This window comes from Microtus pennsylvanicus, chromosome 3 (genome assembly GCF_037038515.1).
Source record: "Microtus pennsylvanicus isolate mMicPen1 chromosome 3, mMicPen1.hap1, whole genome shotgun sequence".
In the NCBI taxonomy this organism is placed as follows: domain Eukaryota; kingdom Metazoa; phylum Chordata; class Mammalia; order Rodentia; family Cricetidae; genus Microtus; species Microtus pennsylvanicus.
In genome coordinates this window covers 137,629,918-137,647,653 of record NC_134581.1, presented here as the reverse complement: position 1 = coordinate 137,647,653, position 17,736 = coordinate 137,629,918, and the positions used below count along the sequence as shown (strand labels likewise).

Here is a 17,736-nt window from a genome sequence, read left to right as displayed (position 1 = left end):
TGGTGCCCTGGCTGTTGTTGATTGTGGGGTTTTCTGTTGTTGTTGTTGTTGTTTTTTGATTTTTTTTTTGTTTTGGTTTTTCGAGACAGGGTTTCTCTGTGTTTGGAGCCTGTCCTGGAACTAGCTCTTGTAGACCAGGCTGGTCTCAAACTCACAGAGATCCGCCTGCCTCTGCCTCCCGAGTGCTGGGATTAAAGGCGTGCACCACCACCGCCCGGCTTGATTGTGTTTTTACACTGGTGTCTGGGCATCTGGGCTTGGGGTATAACTTTAGGTACCAACTTCTGAGTTCGTCTTTGTCGAATAGGTACTTTTTTCCATTGGTTTCTGTTTCCTCTCTGGTCTTCTGACTTGAATGGCCTGTGGTTGTAAAGGGTCTCTAACCAAGTTGGAGGATGGAGTTCTGGTGTCTGGTGGAGCAGGGTGCTTCCTCTGGAGTTGTGGATATGCAAATGAGGAGAGGAGGCTGTTGGGAATAAGCTGGGTGGGCTCTTTGGGAGTGTTGGTGGTCTGTAGGTGGCGTCTTTCCTGAGATTCTGGGTGCCAATGTGACACTGGTAAAGCTGGGGGCTTCTGCCAGAGTTGTGGTCCAGGATGTGGTGATGAGGAGAGGGGTCTATTGGTGGTAGGCTGGACAGGTTCTGAGAGAGTGTCCTGGTGACTTACACCATGCCTGTCGCATAGGAGGGTGCTCTAGAAGAGCAGGATGCTGAGGTTGTCTTTTTGAGCACTTCTCTACCTTGCAGCAAACAGCTTTGCACTGGAGCGCATACTACAACAACCCAGAGCATGCAAAGTTGCTTATCAAGCATGACTCCAACATTGGGATTCCTGACATCGAGGGCAAGATCCCACTCCACTGGGCAGCCAACCATAAAGACCCAAGCGCTGTGCACACAGTGAGATGCATCCTGGTAAGTAGGATGCTAGACTTCAAAAGCCCTTTTCAGGAAAAAATAATATAATAGATACAAATTGAAGCAACAGGACTTGACTCTAGGTGTGACCTAACCTGAGAAGGAATACTGGGTGAGGAAACTCCTTAGCTGAAGCTGTTCCAGGAAGCAGAGATCTGAGGGTCCTGGGTTCATAGTGTCCCTGGCAGCTTGGAAATCAGGCTTTTTTTATGTCAAAGAGAGACTTTAGAAGCTTACAGATGAAATCAGGTGCGTTCAGGGTGGTATGGTTGTCATGTCTGCTGCGAATATCCAGCAGAAGGGTGGGTGAGTGTGGTGAACTGTCGACTGCAGAGAAGTAAAACAGAATTCCATAAACAGAGGAGTAAATTTTTCAGCCTCATTCATAAAAACTCTTCAAATTAAACATGGAAATGCCTATCAGGCTCATTATAGAAATAACATGTAGGAAACTTGACAACACCAATGATTAATCTGTTCCCGCATGTGGGAAATAAACACATATTGTCACGGGTGTGTTTATTGGTCCAAGCATTTGGAGAGCAGCTTGACAGTTTGTAGTGAAAAGTGCAAAAATCCTTCAACCAGAAACTCCTCTTTCCATGTGTGGCAAAGAGAAAAATCTCACACACTGTGCCTTAAGAAATATGTGAGGGAAATGTCTTTACAACATTATTTGTAATTGTGGAAAAAATGGAAATAACGTAACTATTTCTCAGGAGAAAAATGGACAACTAAATTCCAGTTTAACAAATGAGCTAGAGCCGGGAGGTGGTGGTGCACGCCTTTAATCCCAGCACTTGGGCGGCAGAGGAAGATGGATCTGAGTTCGAGGCCAGCCTTGTCTACAAGAGCTAGTTCCAGGACAGGCTCCAAAGCTACAGATGAAACCCTGCCTTGACAAACCAAAAAAAAAAAAAAAAAAAAATGAACAAGAATCAACAAATAAACCCACAAGTGTAGTATAGGAAGAAAAAGTTGCCAAAGAGATTGCATGTGCTTCCACAATGTAAATATCCAAAGCACATGTACAAAATATATTTTGTTTATGGATGACTACATGTGTATATAAGTAAAAAAAAAAAGAAAAAACTTTAGCCTGACTCACAACAGACACAAAAGCACATTAGGCAAAGTGTTGTACCTTTTTAATGCAAGCATGGTGGGGCCTCTAATTATTAATAAACAGGAAAGTAAATTGTTAAAGATTTAGCCCATACACAATGCACAGTTTTATTTGTGCCTGTAGAGAATGTGGAGGTTTTAAGAAATAGTTAATGTACATGCCACATATTATTTATTGAGGATTCCACATGTGTGTGAAATCTCTGGCTCTTTAAAATAGGATGCTGCCCCAACAGAGTCTTTATTGAACTGGCAAGACTACGAGGGTCGCACACCTCTTCACTTCGCGGTCGCCGATGGAAACCTGACGGTGGTGGATGTCTTGACCTCCTACGAAAGCTGCAACATAACATCGTACGATAACTTATTTCGAACCCCACTCCACTGGGCAGCCTTACTAGGTATGTTCTGTTCTAAGTCAGAAGATCAGTGGTAGAAAAGGCTAGCCAGCTACGGAAAGTCCTGTGCCTCCACATCTCCTGTGGGCTCCTCCTCCCTAATTGATATGCTCAGTTATTTCATAACCTGGCTCCTACTGTTGCATGCTTTAGATGTGGTAACATAAACTAATTCTCTATTAAATACTGGTTATTAGTTCAACATTATGTCAAAGTTTTTACTTTTATTACAAAGAAATGACAATCCATTAACAAGGTATGAATATAATGTAACCTGTCTTCACACTCATGGCAGTCATGTGGGCAAAGGAGGGCGTTCATTTGATGCTGTATTCAGGCCTTGAACTTGATTTTCTTTTTTTCATACCTGCCTTGTAACCTTTTGGGGGTCACGTTTTTGATGAGAGCGCAGGTGTGTGTCTGGTATGTATGGTTGTGTAGATTATTTGAAGGAGTACAACCTGGGACTTTTTCTCTTTAATGAAGTACTTTAACCACTTATAGTCATTATTAAAAAGTATTATTTTTCTATTATTTGGGTTTTACTAGTATTTTTAGAGGTTTTTTTCCTTCATATTTTCCTGCCCCTTTGTTTCCCCCTCGTGATGCTGTCACTCAGCTTCGGCCCGCCTGGTGTTACAGGTGACAGTGTGGGTTCAGTTGTGATGGCCTCTCAGCTCATCGAAATCATGTTTATCCATCAGAGTCAAGAACAAGACCTCTCCTGTTCCTTCCGCATATAATGCGGGTTGTGCCCTTCCAGCTCACTACTCCTTTGGTGTGCTCTCACAGTCGGAGTTGACTGTTGTTAGCATCTTGGTCTTAAGTTGCACACAATCTGTTTTAAAGTGATTTCATACTTGCATGCAGCTTTTATGTCATATTTATAATTGTTATTTAGGGTTCCTTTCGAAGTGTGTCCTCATCTCATCCTTTTCCTCTAGAATGTGGGTGCACTTGACAAATTTGCCTCCACCTCACTAAATTTGCTTTGTTCTATAAATTCTGATTTTATTATTCCTGCTACATGGGTTCTCAGTTCAACAGTATTGTCATTCCCATCTGCCTCCTATTTTTCCTCTTAACTTCATTTTATTTCCTTTTATTCTTTCTATCACCTTTTCATTCTATTTCCTTCTTAGGGTTCTTTCTCCCTTTCATTTCATAGACGCCATCTCTTTCTGCACTAAATTGAAGACACCTAACAATTTCTCGACTTTGCTCTGGGCCTTCTTGAGACCATTTCTGAGGTATGCTCTTCATCCTTCCAATGCCAGTTCTTCCCCTGCCTGTAGTATATTATCCGCAAGTCTTTACTGAATTTTCCTCTTTGCTCCTTAGACAAAATGAGATGTATTTAGATTGACACTCTTGCGTGGATTGGCATTGGCCTGCATTTGGGTTAGGAAGACTCCTTAAACCCCATGTGCGGGGCGAGTAGATGAGCACAGTCCCCAGGCAGGTCCCTTTTTCTGCCTTCCACCTAGCGCAGCCTTGCTCAGAGGGCTCCTCCACCATGGCATCTCCTTCCTTGCCTGGTTCCGCACGTGCTCTGTTAGAGAGTAAAAGAGGGCTTTCTAGGTTTACTAGCCCTCTTTGCTGTGCTGTGCTGTGCCATTGTGGTTTTTGAGACAGGATCACCAGAGGATATCCTAGCACTTGCCCAGTAGCCCAGGCTGGTCTCAGTTTTTCAGTCCTCTTGCCTGAGCCTTGGAGTGAGGTTTACAGGCACATACTACCACAGCCAGCTTGTTCATTCTTGGGCCGCTTGTAGAGCTCCACCTTGGTAGAACCAGTTTTTTCAGACTACCGACTACTAGCCCACGCCACTTCACAGTACCTGCTCCCTCCTTCTGTGGAGTTTGAAATCAGTGCTTTGATAGTAAAAGACTAGGGGAGAGACATGGCAGGATGGTTAGGAGGCCTCAGCAGCAGACGCGGTTCATTTCCGTTAGCTCAGCTGATGTTCAGTTCTGATGGGTCAGAAAGCAGAACCTTAGCCTGATAGACAGTGAAGCCAAGAAGCCCAAGGCAGTGCCTAAGCCTGGCACTTGCCACCACTGTGCTTTTCCTCCCTAATGAAGCCCCCTGTTTTCAGAGTTTCAGCTTTCCCTTCTCTCTACCCCATCACAGTGTTCAGGGAGACGGTGGAAGGGGCTGCACTGGGAGCTGTTTGAAACCATTTTAAATGCTACTGAGTGCTAGTATTAAAAATGGACTCACCCCTTTGTGCGAGATAACTAACTTGTGTCTGTTCGCAGGCCATGCGCAGATCGTCCATCTCCTTTTAGAAAGAAACAAGTCTGGAACTATCCCTTCCGACAGCCAAGGAGCAACACCCTTGCACTACGCAGCTCAGAGTAACTTTGCTGTAAGTTGTGGTTCTCTTTTCTCTTAATAAAATGTTTTATTTTGATATAATTGTAGATTCATTTGCAGTTACAAGAAATAATATGCCATGATCCCTGCCCCCTTCCATCAGCCTTTACTAACAAGAGATGGAGTGCAGTGTTACAAAGAGGAGGTTCCACTGAGCTAACTGAGACTGCAGCATTCTGATGGACACACGTGTGCCTGTGTCGATACAGTGGTTGCCCTTAACCATTGCCAGTCTGTCAGTGCCGTGTGCGGGTCACGGTCTGTGTGTTTATAAGGCTGTTAGTCACTTGCAAGCTTATGCAGCTTTCCTTAAACACTTGGTATAACTTTTTGCTTTATGGTGAATGCACTGTATTATTATTCTGTGACTTTTATAGCACTAGGGACATTTAGTGTTCATAAACCCTGTAATTGTCCTGAAAGCAGTGCAGCAAGGCTTTGGAGCTGGAAAAACCAACTACTGGAATCCCAACTGTGCAGATTGCTAGCTATGTGACCTCACACAACTTTCTTAGCCTCTCTGAGTCTAAGCTTCTTCATTGATAGTATAAGGATACCTATATGTCTTCCTTCAGAACTGCTAGAAAGATTAGAGCAAATCCATGGCAAGTGTCTACTGCACCTGGCGTAGAGCAGGTGTCCTCACGGACCCTGTTCCTATGGATTATGTACTTATGAGAGCAGGTGTCCAAACACAGACTACATTCTTATGATTCATAGTAATGATTATGAATTGTGTACATCTGAGAAGGCCACAGTGTGAATTATTGTTTCTAGAAATCATGAGTGTTATCAATAGTTCTTCCCTGATAGTCCTTCATGGATCACAAAGTTTATTCTTGTCCATTATGTGCTGGGTTGTCTCAGCAGCGTGATGGTGTGCAGATGACACAGAAACATTAGAAGAGGCCACTGCTGGTTTCCTGCCTCCCTCACGGGTGTTCAGGGAAACTCTCAATAGTTCTGACCGGGCAGAGCATAATTCCCACTTCTTGACCTCAGTGTTCTGCTAAATGTCTCATTTTCATTCCCTTCTTACTCTCTGTCTTATCTGCTAGTGATTTTATTGCTTTTCTTTTAAATAGGTCAGAAACTGATGGGTGTCCTTTCTCTGTGATGAGTACATTGTGTGTCTGCTCTCGGGATGGGCACAGGCTGTCTGTATACTCACAGTCTTAACTTCTTGGCCTCCCTAAAACATTACTCAGTGCACCACCTAGAGTTTTGGCAAACCATTATCTTTTATTATCTCGGAGAAGTGGTTCTTTCTTATCATGGAGAGGAAGTCTCATGGCCCAAGCTGATGGGTCTATGGAAATGAACACTCAGTACATAGCTCAGCATATCCTGGGTAGCGGGGTCATGACATTTCACTTACAATTCCTACAAGATGAAATGGCCTTGCCATGATCGTGAGCCAGATTTCAGACTCCAGCTTTACTGCAGATACCAGTAATTAAAGACTTTGAATGGGAGCAAAAGAGAATGGTGGCGCATTGCAGATGTTTGCTTTAGATGGTCTGCCAAGTCCAGAGTTGATTTTTAATAATTATGCACATTTTCTATGCTCTATTTCAAGCCCATTGATTACTTTAACTTCTGTTAACTCCATATAAGGTTGCTATTTTCTTTTTGAAAAACACCAAAAATAAACAAGCAAAATCAGGAAATAGTTTTAAAATTAGGAAGCCATATCATGCCTTGGGCAGACTGCTGGGATTTCCTGTTTTACTTCTGTTCCTGTACCTGTCACCAACATTTATGTGGTTGTAAACCTATGCTACTTCCAGGGTAAAACAAGGACTACATTAGATGAGACTTTAAATGTATTCTTTTTCTATTGTTGTATTGTGTGGGTGTTCCCTCTGCAGGTATGTCTGTACCAGGTGGCTTCCTGGAGCCCTTGCAGGGCAGAGTAGGACACTCGATTATCTCAGAGTGGACTTCCTGATGGCTCCTAGTCTCAGTGCAGGTGCTGGGAACTGAGCCCAGCAGCTAGTGCTCTTAACTGCTGAGTTACCTCTCTAGCCCCTGTGCTTTCTATGAAATATTAAGAATCAGCTGCAGAAATTTCTCTCTGAAGCCCTTTAGATTCATTCAAGCAATAGTTTTCTGATCTTCCTAGAAAACTGAGTTTTAGAAAAGAGATTATTTTCAATGCAGAAATACTAACCTAGGTATAAGATGCTAAGATGCTCCGCTACACAGCACTCAAGCTTATGGAGCAGCATAAGCAAGGCCCTGAATTTGATCGCAGCCCAGAAAACAACAATAGTAACCAAAACTGCCAGGCATTATTGGGCCTGGCTGCCCAGGGTCCCCATCCTTAGCTTCTTTATGGAATCACCTCTAGCAGGTGCTTTATTGCCGTGGAGAATGTACCCACTGCTGCGGTGTTTCAGATGAGGTTTTCTTACAGGAAACAGTAAAAGTGTTTTTAAAGCATCCTTCAGTGAAAGACGACCCCGACCTGGAGGGAAGAACGTCCTTCATGTGGGCAGCAGGGAAAGGCAGTGATGACGTGCTCAGAACTATGCTGAGTCTAAACTCTGACATCGACATTAACATGGCAGACAAGTACGGAGGCACAGGTAGGAACTGGCACATGGACTCAGCCTGCTTCAGATGCCAAAAGCTGCTATCAAATTTATAAGACATAACTTGAGATCATTGTTCCTAAGATAATATTGTTTGACTTAGCTTTTCACTCGTTAAACTTGAGTTTGCCAGGATCTTACTCCAAAGGCTTTATTTCTTCTAATTATTGTGGCTAAAATTCTAGTATAGCTACCAGGTGAATTTTAGCATCTGGTTTATAGCTTTGGCTGCACATTAGACACAAGATAGAAACTTGTCTCCTCACTAACTTCCATATAAAAAAGTATGGAAATGTGGAACTATGCATAGTTGGGGTTGGAGAGATAACTCAGTGGGTAAAGCCCTCGTCATGCAAGTGTGAGGACCAGAAAAAGTGAGTGAGCTGGAGGCTCACCAGTAATCCCTCTGCGTGGGATGTGGAGACAAGGAAACAGCAGAGCAAACTGGCTAGCCTGACTAGCCAAAAATGTGACCTCCAGAGTTAGTGAGAGACCCTGCCTCAGTGTGCAAGCAGAGCACAATCACGGAAGACAGCAAAGTCAACTTTGATCGTCAGCACATGTGTGCACACACATGCGTGTACACCTGAACACATACATATACAAAAAACTGCATATTCAGTAGCTACTACCATTTCAAATTGTGTTTCTTTGGTTTTTTGTTTTTTTTTTCGTTTTTTGAGACAGTTTCTCTATAAATTTGGACCCTGTCCTGTCCTGAACTAGCTATTGTAGACCAGGCTGGCCTCGAACTCACAGAAATTCGCCTGCCTCTGCTTCCCAAGTGCTGGGATTAAAGGCATGCGCCACCACCACCACCGGCTCAAGTCTCATTTTTATGCTCTTTCTAAAACTTGAGTAGCATGTCTCCATACGTATGTCCCATTTAAGAGAATGTCCTGTAACTCTAGAACCTTCACTGCTCTCCAGGCTCCCATCAGTTCTCACCAGACTCTTGCTTTAGCTTTAGAGCCCTGTCACTATGTGTTGGTTGCAGAGAGATGTGGTTTTTAGCATCCAGGATGAACATGAAGTCTCTCTTTTGTCTAAAATCCCAGTTGCAAGTCAGAAGGAAAAGAAAATCACCAGCACAACACTGAGTATGCCTCAGCATCCACGCACACACCCACGGCAGCACGCGTACACGCACACACCCACAGCAGCACGCGTACACGCACACACCCACGGCAGCACGCGTACACGCACACACACACCCACGGCAGCACGTGTACACGCACACACCCACGGCAGCACGTGTACACACACACACCCACGGCAGCATGGGTACATCCAGAGAGAGGGAGATTTGGATTGCATTTAGCCACAATCAGGTGGAAATCCTAAGTGAAAGAAAGAAAACATACTTAAAGTTAAAAGGTAAAGTCGTTTTGAAATTTTATTAGTTACTTTGGCCTCTCTTGTTTTTAAGCTTTACATGCTGCTGCCTTGTCTGGCCATGTCAGCACTGTGAAGTTATTGTTGGACAATGATGCTCAAGTAGATGCTACTGACGTCATGAAACATACTCCACTCTTCCGAGCCTGTGAGATGGGACACAAAGATGTGATTCAGACACTTATTAAAGGTTGGTTGATACAAGAACTTCTATTAGTAGATCATGAGCAAGGAACTCAGGACCGCGAGGGGTGCACCCACACACTGAGACAATGGGGATGTTCTACTGGGAACTCGCCAAGACCAGCTGCCCTGGGTCTGGAAAAGCCTGGGATAAAACCAGACTCTCTGAACATAGCAGACAATGAGGACTACTGAGATCTCAAGAACAACGGCAATGGGTTTCTGATCCTACTGCATGCACTGGCTTTGTGGGAGCCTAGGCAGTTTGGATGCTCAATTTACTAGACCTGGATGGAGGTGGGGATTCCTTGGACTTCCCACAGGACAGGGAACCCTGATTGCTTTTCGGGCTGGGGAGGGGGACTTAATCGGGGGAGGGGGAGGGAAATGGGAGGCGGTGGCGGGGAAGAGACAGAAATCTTTAATAAATAAATAAATTAAAAAAATAAAATAAAAAAAAGAACTTCTATTAGGACTCACACAAAAGGTAGGCATTCTAGCTCACTTTGTGTGAAACATGGTTTGGTTCACACACAGAGCCTCAGAGCAGAAAGTTGAGGAAGAGTGCCCACGTGGCAACAAAAAACTCCACCTATACTTGTAGCTCACCTGTTGGTGAACATTTGATTTCAGAATAATCACTTTGCTCCCACACCCCCAGTTTCATTTGCTGAGAGAGAGTGACTCCCCACTTCTCCAGAACTTAAGGGATACTCTAAAGCTCTGGCAGACAGTGGAGAATATATAGAAGTACTGGGGAGAAAAAGGCTTTCAAAGGACATTGTTATGTTTTTAATCTTCTGTTCCTTCTGATGAATGCTATCCACGTTCGACATTTTCATTGCAGTTTTGCTTTACTAGGCGGAGCAAGGGTAGATCTGGTTGACCAAGATGGGCACTCTCTTCTCCACTGGGCAGCACTGGGGGGAAATGCCGACGTCTGCCAGATACTGATTGAAAACAAGATCAACCCAAACGTGCAGGATTATGCAGGAAGAACGCCTCTGCAGTGTGCTGCATATGGAGGGTACATCAACTGCATGGCTGTGCTCATGGAAAACAGCGCAGACCCCAACATCCAAGACAAAGAGGTAGAAAGTCGGGCTTTCTGTGCCGCCAGCTCTGTGGTGCAGAGCTTTCTTCTTTGCTATGAATTAAGTAGAACAGTTTATCACTTGGAGAGAGATGCTCTTCATTTGTCAATGTTCTCTTCTAGTGCTCATCTATATCTGTATATTATTAACATGTATATACACTAGAAATAATTTTTAAAATGTTTGTAAAATATAGGCATACACACACAGTCACACACACACATGACCTTACATACTGCCTTTTGTTTGCTTAAAATTAGCACTGGCATTTTCTCAGCTGATATATAATCTTTCTCATAATCATAACTGCTTGATATCCTAAAATGCCAAGAGCTTTATATTCAGTGATAGCTCATTCAGCCCTCACAGCCATCCTATGAAGTAGCTACTGTGCTACCCCACTTCCCAGCTGAGGACACTAGAACTTCAGTAATTACGCTGTGGTGATACCAGTTGAGAACAGGGAGCCTCTAACCCAAACTCAGGAGTTTAGTGATTAGCTCCCGTAACAGGACACTTCTCTACTGTTTCCAGAATCATCTTCATGAATTTACCTTTCTTCTTTTGGATTGCTCCCTTAGAATAATCAATCCCTCTAAGTAGATTACAGAATCAAAGAAACAAGTGCTATACAGTGTGATCAGTTGTGGTGTGTGTTCTATCAGAATCCTATAATAGTTTAATTCATATTTCCTCCTCTATGCAGTAAGTACAGTTTCTCTCAGTTTACCTAGAGGGCTGTCTTAATTCTAAAGTGCTAGCATAAGTCATGTTTTCCAAGTCAGAAAACAGATTCCCCATTAACTTCAGAAATTTTCTCCCAAGGTTGTTATTTTATGTAAAAATAATATGAGTAGCTGGCAAGATAGCTGAGGGGGGAAAGAGACAACTGACTCCTGAAGCTGTCTGCATGATGGAACAGGTGTGCACATATGCTAAATAAATACATATATAAATGCAATAAATGCTTTCCAAAATTAAAAGTAACATAAGGTAAAATATGTAAACTGTGGTCCTTGTCCCTATATTAGTAGGAACATATTGTTTATAATTTAGGATATCTTTTGTGTTTTGCCAAGTGGGCAGTTTCTTACATACTTTTATTAAGCAACCTTCTAGTTCTATTCAGTTTTATATATAGCATTTTGGAATAATTTGTTTAGAACTATGTAGGATCTCTCAGATGGTTCTGAGTAGAATTGGTGATGCTGACTATCTTGAACTCATTCTGGCTTCTCAGAGATCCAGCTTCCAATACTTCACCATTGTATGAGACTATATTTCTGGTTGTTAAGAATTTTTAAAAATCATAGTTAGAGCCAGGCAGTGGTGGCACACACCTTTAATCCCAGCACTCGGGAGGCAGAGGCAGGCAGATCTCAGTGAGTTCAAGGTCAGTCTGGCATACAAAACGAGTTCCAGGACAGCCAGGACTGTTACACAGAGAAATCCTGTCTTGAAAAACCAGCAATACCACTTTTGGGTATATACTCAAAGGGTGCTCAGTCGTACCTCAAGGCCATGTGCTCAGCTATGTTCATAGCCAGAACCTGGAAACAATCTAAATGCCCCTTGACCAAAGAATGGATAAGGAAAATGTGGAACATTTACACAATGGAGTACTACACAGAAGAAAAAATAATGACATCTTGCGATTTGCAGGCCAATGGATAGAGCAGAAAACATCATATTAAGTGAGGTAACCCAGACCCAGAAAGACAAATATCATATGTACTCACTCATAAGTGGCTTTTAGACATAAAGCGAAGAAAACCAGCTTACAATTCACAATCCCAGAGAACCTAGACAACAATGAGGTCCCTAAGAGAGACATACACAGACCTAATCTACATGGGAAGTAGAAAAAGGCAAGATCTCCTGAGTAAATTGGGAGCATAGGGACCATGGAAGAGGGTAGAAGGGGAGGAGAAAGGAAGTGAAGGGAGCAGAGAAAAATGTAGAGCTCAATAAAATCAATTTTAAAAAATCCTAAATCTTAAAAAATAAAAATAAATAAAAAGAATTAAAGTTGGAAAGAATTTAAAACAAAAACCAATCATAGTTAGATTTATATGAAATATTTTGTGCATCTACTAACACAGTCCCATCTTTTTCGTCTCTCTTCTCTTGATATAGTGGGTCGTGTCGGCTGAATCTTATTCTGATGTTAAGCCTACCCTACAATTACAGAGTAAGCCTCGCTTACAGTATAGTATTACCATTATATGTGGGGGAATTTACTTGCTAATATTTTAAAGGCTTTGCATCTTATCTTAATAATCTCCCTTTCTTATTTCTTGTCGTGTTTGTGTCGGGAAGAGTCTGACCTTATAGAAAAAGACTAGAAAGTATTCCCTCTTCAGGAATTTGAATGATACTGATACTACGTCTTCCTTAAGTGTATGGAATAATTTTGTTGTTGAAGTCCACTGGTCATGGAAATTTTCTTAATGCATAATTTGTTAATAACCAATCCAGCTTGTTAGTGGCTGTTAGACTATTCTGTTTCCTAATAATTTTCTTTCAACTTTGGTAAGTGCACTTTGTTGGGAATTTTTTATCCATTTTATTTAAAGTTTCTGTTGTATTTATGAAAAGATGATCATATCTGCACTTATCTATATTATGTTTTAGGATTTATAGCTATTTCCCCATTAAGTGTATACATTGGTAATATGTATTCTCTCTCTCCTTTTTTTTCTTTAAACTTTCCACCTGTCTTTTTCAACCCTTCCAAGGACATCTGTCTTTGCTGATTTTCAGCATTTTAAGCCTATCTGATTTTTGGATGGTGTTTGCTCTCATCTTTATTTTTCTGCCTCCTTTTTCCCTCAGGTTTGACTTACTCTTGGTTTGGTGGGCAAGTACTGGTGTTAAGACAAGGTCTCCTGAACTCGAGGCTGGCCACACATATGCTGAACTCTTTCCTCCCATCCTCACCTCCTGAGTCCCAAGTACTAGGATTATAGATACTCCCTTTAAAAAATCATTTTCTTTTAAAGGCAGACTCCCACCTTGTAGCTCATCCTGGAACTTGTTATTTACCTCAGGCTGACCTCCAACTCGAGATCTTTTTGGCTCGACTTTCTGAGTGCTGGGGTGTTAGATTCTTCAGGTGAAAATTTCAGTTCTTCATTTTCTTGGTACTCTTGTCTGATGTTTGCGTGTCGGCTGCCTCATCAATTCACAATCCCAATCCCTGCTTTAGCTGCCTTGCGTGCCTTTGGCTAAGTCCCACCGTCACCGCCATACAGTGATGTGTTTGACTAAGTCCCATCAGGACTGGTATTTTCGGAATTTTCCAATGACACCCTCCCTACTCCCTTTGAGTTATTGGGTTATGGTTTTCTCCCCTAAATACCCCTTCTCCAAGCAACTCAGTCGTTGAACTCCTCTACCCCTGCGTGGGAAATGAGTTTCGGCCCCAGTGCACTGGTTCCTGTCCTGTCAATAAACCTCGTGTGATTGCAGCAAGGACAGTCTCTTGTGAGTTCCTGGGGGGGTCGTGTTATCCTGAGACTTGAGTGAGAGTCTCCCCATTCCGGGGGTCTTTCACTCCCATAATCCTTCCTCTCTTTCTTTCACAGGATTCTCTGAGGTCCACCTAATGTTTGACTGTGGATCTCTGCATCTGTTTCCATCAGTTGCTAGGTGAAGCCTCTCTGATGACAATTGGGCTAGGCAGTAATCTATGAGTATAACAGAACATCATTAAAAGTCATTTCATTGACTATTTTTTTGTTAGTCTTGTTTGGTTCTATCCTAGGTCTCTGAGCTATTCCACCTCTGGGTTGTCAGTGGTTGGCTCCCTCTCATGGCATGGGTCTCAAGCTGGATCCTTCATTGGTTGGCCACTTCCATAATTTCTGTGCCGCCTTTACCCCAGCATATCTTGTAGGCAGAACAAATTGTAGGTTGAAGATTAAGTGGCTGGATTGGTGTTACAACCCCTCCACTGGAAGTCTTGCCTGGTTATGGGAGATGGCTGGTTCAGGCTCCATATCTCCCATTGCTAGGAGTCTTAGCTAGGTCACCCTCATAGATTCCTGGGAGTTTCATTTCACTAGGTTATCTCTTTCCAGAGATGCCCCTGATTACAGTTGTCTTTCCTGATACTCTCTCCATCCTCCCCCGATCTAATCACTCCTGTTCCCATGCCCACCCCCCATACAGGCCCCTTCCCCATCCAGCTGTGATGTCTATTTTATTTCCCCTTACAGTGAGATTCATGCATCCTCCCTGTTACTTACCTTCTTCAGGTCTGTGGATTGTAGCATGCTTATGCTTTATAACTAATGCCCACCTGTAATGCGTACATACCATTTTGTCTTTCTGGTCTGGGTTTCCTCACTCAGGATGATCTTTTCTAGTTCCATCCATTTGCCTTCAAATTTCCTGAGAAATACTTCACTGTGTAAATGTACCACATTTTCTTTATCCATTCTTTATTACATGCCATTTGTACTAGTCAGGGTTCTCTAGAGGAACAGAACTGAAATATATATTCATACACACATATATCAATATATATGGGATTTATTAGAGTGGCTTACAGGCTATGGTCAAGCTAGTCCAACAGTGTTGTCTACCAACAAAAAGTCTCCGAATCTGGTAGTTGTTCGGTCCACGGCCCTGGTATCTTAGTTGGTCTTCAGTACACACCAGAATCCTGAAGAAGTAGGCTCTAATCCCAGTGATGGGATAACTTGCCAGTAAGAGGAGGGCAAGCAGACAAAGAGAGTAAGCCTTCTTCTTCCATGTCCTTTATATAGGCTGCCAGCAGAGGTTGTGGCCCAGGCTTAAGGTGGATCGCCCCACTTCAAAAGATCTGGATTTAGGGTGGGTCATTCCATTTCAAATGATTTAATTAAGAAGAACCCCTCACAGGTGTGCCTGTCCACTTTGTTTAAGTTCATTCCAGTCCAGATGTAGTCGAGGTAATAACCAACAATAACCATCACACCATTTATTTTTTCTGAATTTGACTCAATTTGGGTGTGCCTCCTGTTTTCTTATAGTGAAAGTCAGAGTTTGCATTCTTGGTTGGAACGTTCTTTGATCAATTTCGAATCCTTCTCATATCTTACCTTGGACAGTGCACGATGCCCTATGACGAACGTGTTCATTGTGGTCACTTTGACTAAGAACCATCTGTTTTGTTATGTTTATTAGTGATCAGTCTGAGGGGAAGTTGTCTCTTCTGAGTTGTTATATGTCTGGAATCGCTTACTCCTACAGTTGATTTGTTCATACTTGCAGGGACGAACAGCTTTGCACTGGTCCTGTAACAATGGCTACCTTGATGCAATTAAATTACTGCTAGATTTTGCTGCTTTCCCTAATCAGATGGAGAACAACGAGGAGAGGTAAGCCATTGATTGAAGGAGAATGGTATAGTGTTGTTCATCTCACATCCTTCCTTTCCGATGAGAAAAAAATCTCAAGTGGAGATAGATATTGGTTCAGAAATATGAGTATAGTCATAAAGAAATGTGCCAAGCAGTCCTGAGACAGAGGAAAGAGTCACATCTCCATGCAGTGTTCACTTAGAACCATGGGAGTTTTGCACTTGCTCAAATCTTTGCGTACTACATATGGCAGGTTCACATTTGCAGATGCGGAAAAGAACCTTCTTCAAGCTTGTACCTAACATATGGCCAGTGAAATTCTGAAGGACCAGGCCCACAAATTCATGTAGGCTAGAAAAATGAGTTACATTTTTAAATTTTTCCTATTAGTGGTAAAGATATAATTCGTTTGTGGACAAAAGGCTGCTGTCATGTGTCTGAAAACATGGAGAAGCTGAGATGAAAGCTGAACATCTATAAATATTCCCTTTTTGAAAAATATGGTTCACAGATATATGCTAGGGTTGCCACTCAAAGACTCTAGCCCAATATAAAAGGCTCAGACATGGTGGGAGTGTAGCTCAGTTTCAAGTGCCTGCCTACCGTGTGCTCAGCTCTGCATTCCATCCCCAGTGTCGGTGGGAAAGGACCAGATGCAAAGGGAAGCCTAAGCAGGAGAGACTCTGGATCTTGGATCCAGTAAGGTTCTAGTAAATTGAGGTAGTGACTAAGTTTATGACCAGGCTTCTGAACATCTTCCAGAGTCTTTATTTGTTAGCAAGAAAACTGAAGGTGCCTCTCTTTAAATTCCAAAGGAAAAACAGAAGGGAAAGAGAAGAATCTCCCAAATTAGGGATTTCTTTAAGGAATGTCAGGGCCAGAATGATGTCTCAGCAGGAAAACACTGACTGCACACGTCTAATGACCTGAGTTCAGTGTGGAGAGAAAGCCAACTCCTGAAAGTTGTTCTCTGAGGTCCACTGTGCATGGCACAGGCTCGCCCACCTTCACACAGGCATCCCTGCAGCAGCTGAGGTCCACTGTGCATGGCACAGGCTCACCCACCTTCACACGTGCATCCCTGCTGCAGCTGAGGTCCACTGTGCATGGCACAGGCTCGCCCACCTTCACACGTGCATCCCTGCAGCAGCTGAGGTCCACTGTGCATGGCACAGGCTCGCCCACCTTCACACGTGCATCCCTGCAGCAGCTGAGGTCCACTGTGCATGGCACAGGCTCGCCCACCTTCACACGTGCATCCCTGCAGCAGCTGAGGTCCACTGTGCATGGCACAGGCTCTCCCACCTTCACACAGGCATCCCTGCTGCAGCTGAGGTCCACTGTGCATGGCACAGGCTCTCCCACCTTCACACAGGCATCCCTGCTGCAGCTGAGGTCCACTGTGCATGGCACAGGCTCGCCCACCTTCACACGTGCATCCCTGCAGCAGCTGAGGTCCACTGTGCATGGCACAGGCTCGCCCACCTTCACACGTGCATCCCTGCAGCAGCAGCAGTTAATTAAAAAGAAGTCGCTTATTTCCTAAAGCCAATCACAAATCTATTAGTGCCTGTGAAGTTTAGAAGTGATTAAAAAGAATAATTTACTCTAACAATGTTTATTTCCTAGCTGCTGTCTTTGTAAAGAAACAATGAAAACTGGAGAGAGTGGCTTGTACCCCAGCCTGTCCCATGTTTCCCCAGCCGTGCACCTCGATAGACACATGTCAGAAGCTGGCACTGCAGCTTATGTTTCCTGACATTCTGGTTTGGGCATTCTGCTGAACTCGTCAGCCCATTCCTGCGTGGCAGGTCCAATTGTGTGTTATCTCTTCTCGTTGTTTCTTGGCTGGTTATCATCAGTGTAGTGCTAATTTCTACTTCTTGTGCATAGGCACTAACCAAGTGATGTTCCCCAAATAGACATCATTTCTGCCAACCTCAGCTGTCTCTCGGTCAATAACCACCTGACAGCCACTCTCTCGTGTCAATGGGAATATTCACAGTGCTTGGATGTTGCTAAATGGAACTTGGGATAGAATGGTAATAACAACACCATGGTGAGTTGCTTAAACACTAGATGTAAACGTCAATCTTGAAACCCGGCTAGATATTTAGATTGTGCCTCTCTGAAGCTAAGATTGATTTGATTAAAAATTCTAATTTGAATAAACCAGTGATTAAAAGAAAACATGGTTGAGACAGAGGAATTGTGTGTTATATTTTACTAAGAAATTTTTGCTAATTTTGATAACATAATGATCCTTGTGGCTGTGCCTGTATTATGTACAGATGAATGCT

General features: G+C 43.1%; 1 protein-coding gene across 5 annotated transcripts in view; it reads left to right on the top strand.

The window, feature by feature from the left end:
• Positions 1–17,736, top strand: part of Invs (inversin) — a 145,824-nt gene that overhangs the window by 99,647 nt on the left and 28,441 nt on the right. For 4 of the 5 annotated variants that reach the window (XM_075967241.1, XM_075967237.1, XM_075967239.1 and 1 more), the window contains exons 5-11: positions 747–914; positions 2,263–2,443; positions 4,702–4,811; positions 7,239–7,410; positions 8,846–9,001; positions 9,856–10,085; positions 15,348–15,454. In XM_075967241.1, coding sequence (XP_075823356.1) covers positions 747–914; positions 2,263–2,443; positions 4,702–4,811; positions 7,239–7,410; positions 8,846–9,001; positions 9,856–10,085; positions 15,348–15,454 — 1,124 coding nt within the window. Of the gene's footprint in view, positions 1–746; positions 915–2,262; positions 2,444–4,701; positions 4,812–7,238; positions 7,411–8,845; positions 9,002–9,855; positions 10,086–15,347; positions 15,455–17,736 lie in introns of those variants that run through there. The other variant, XM_075967242.1, reaches the window with a different exon arrangement.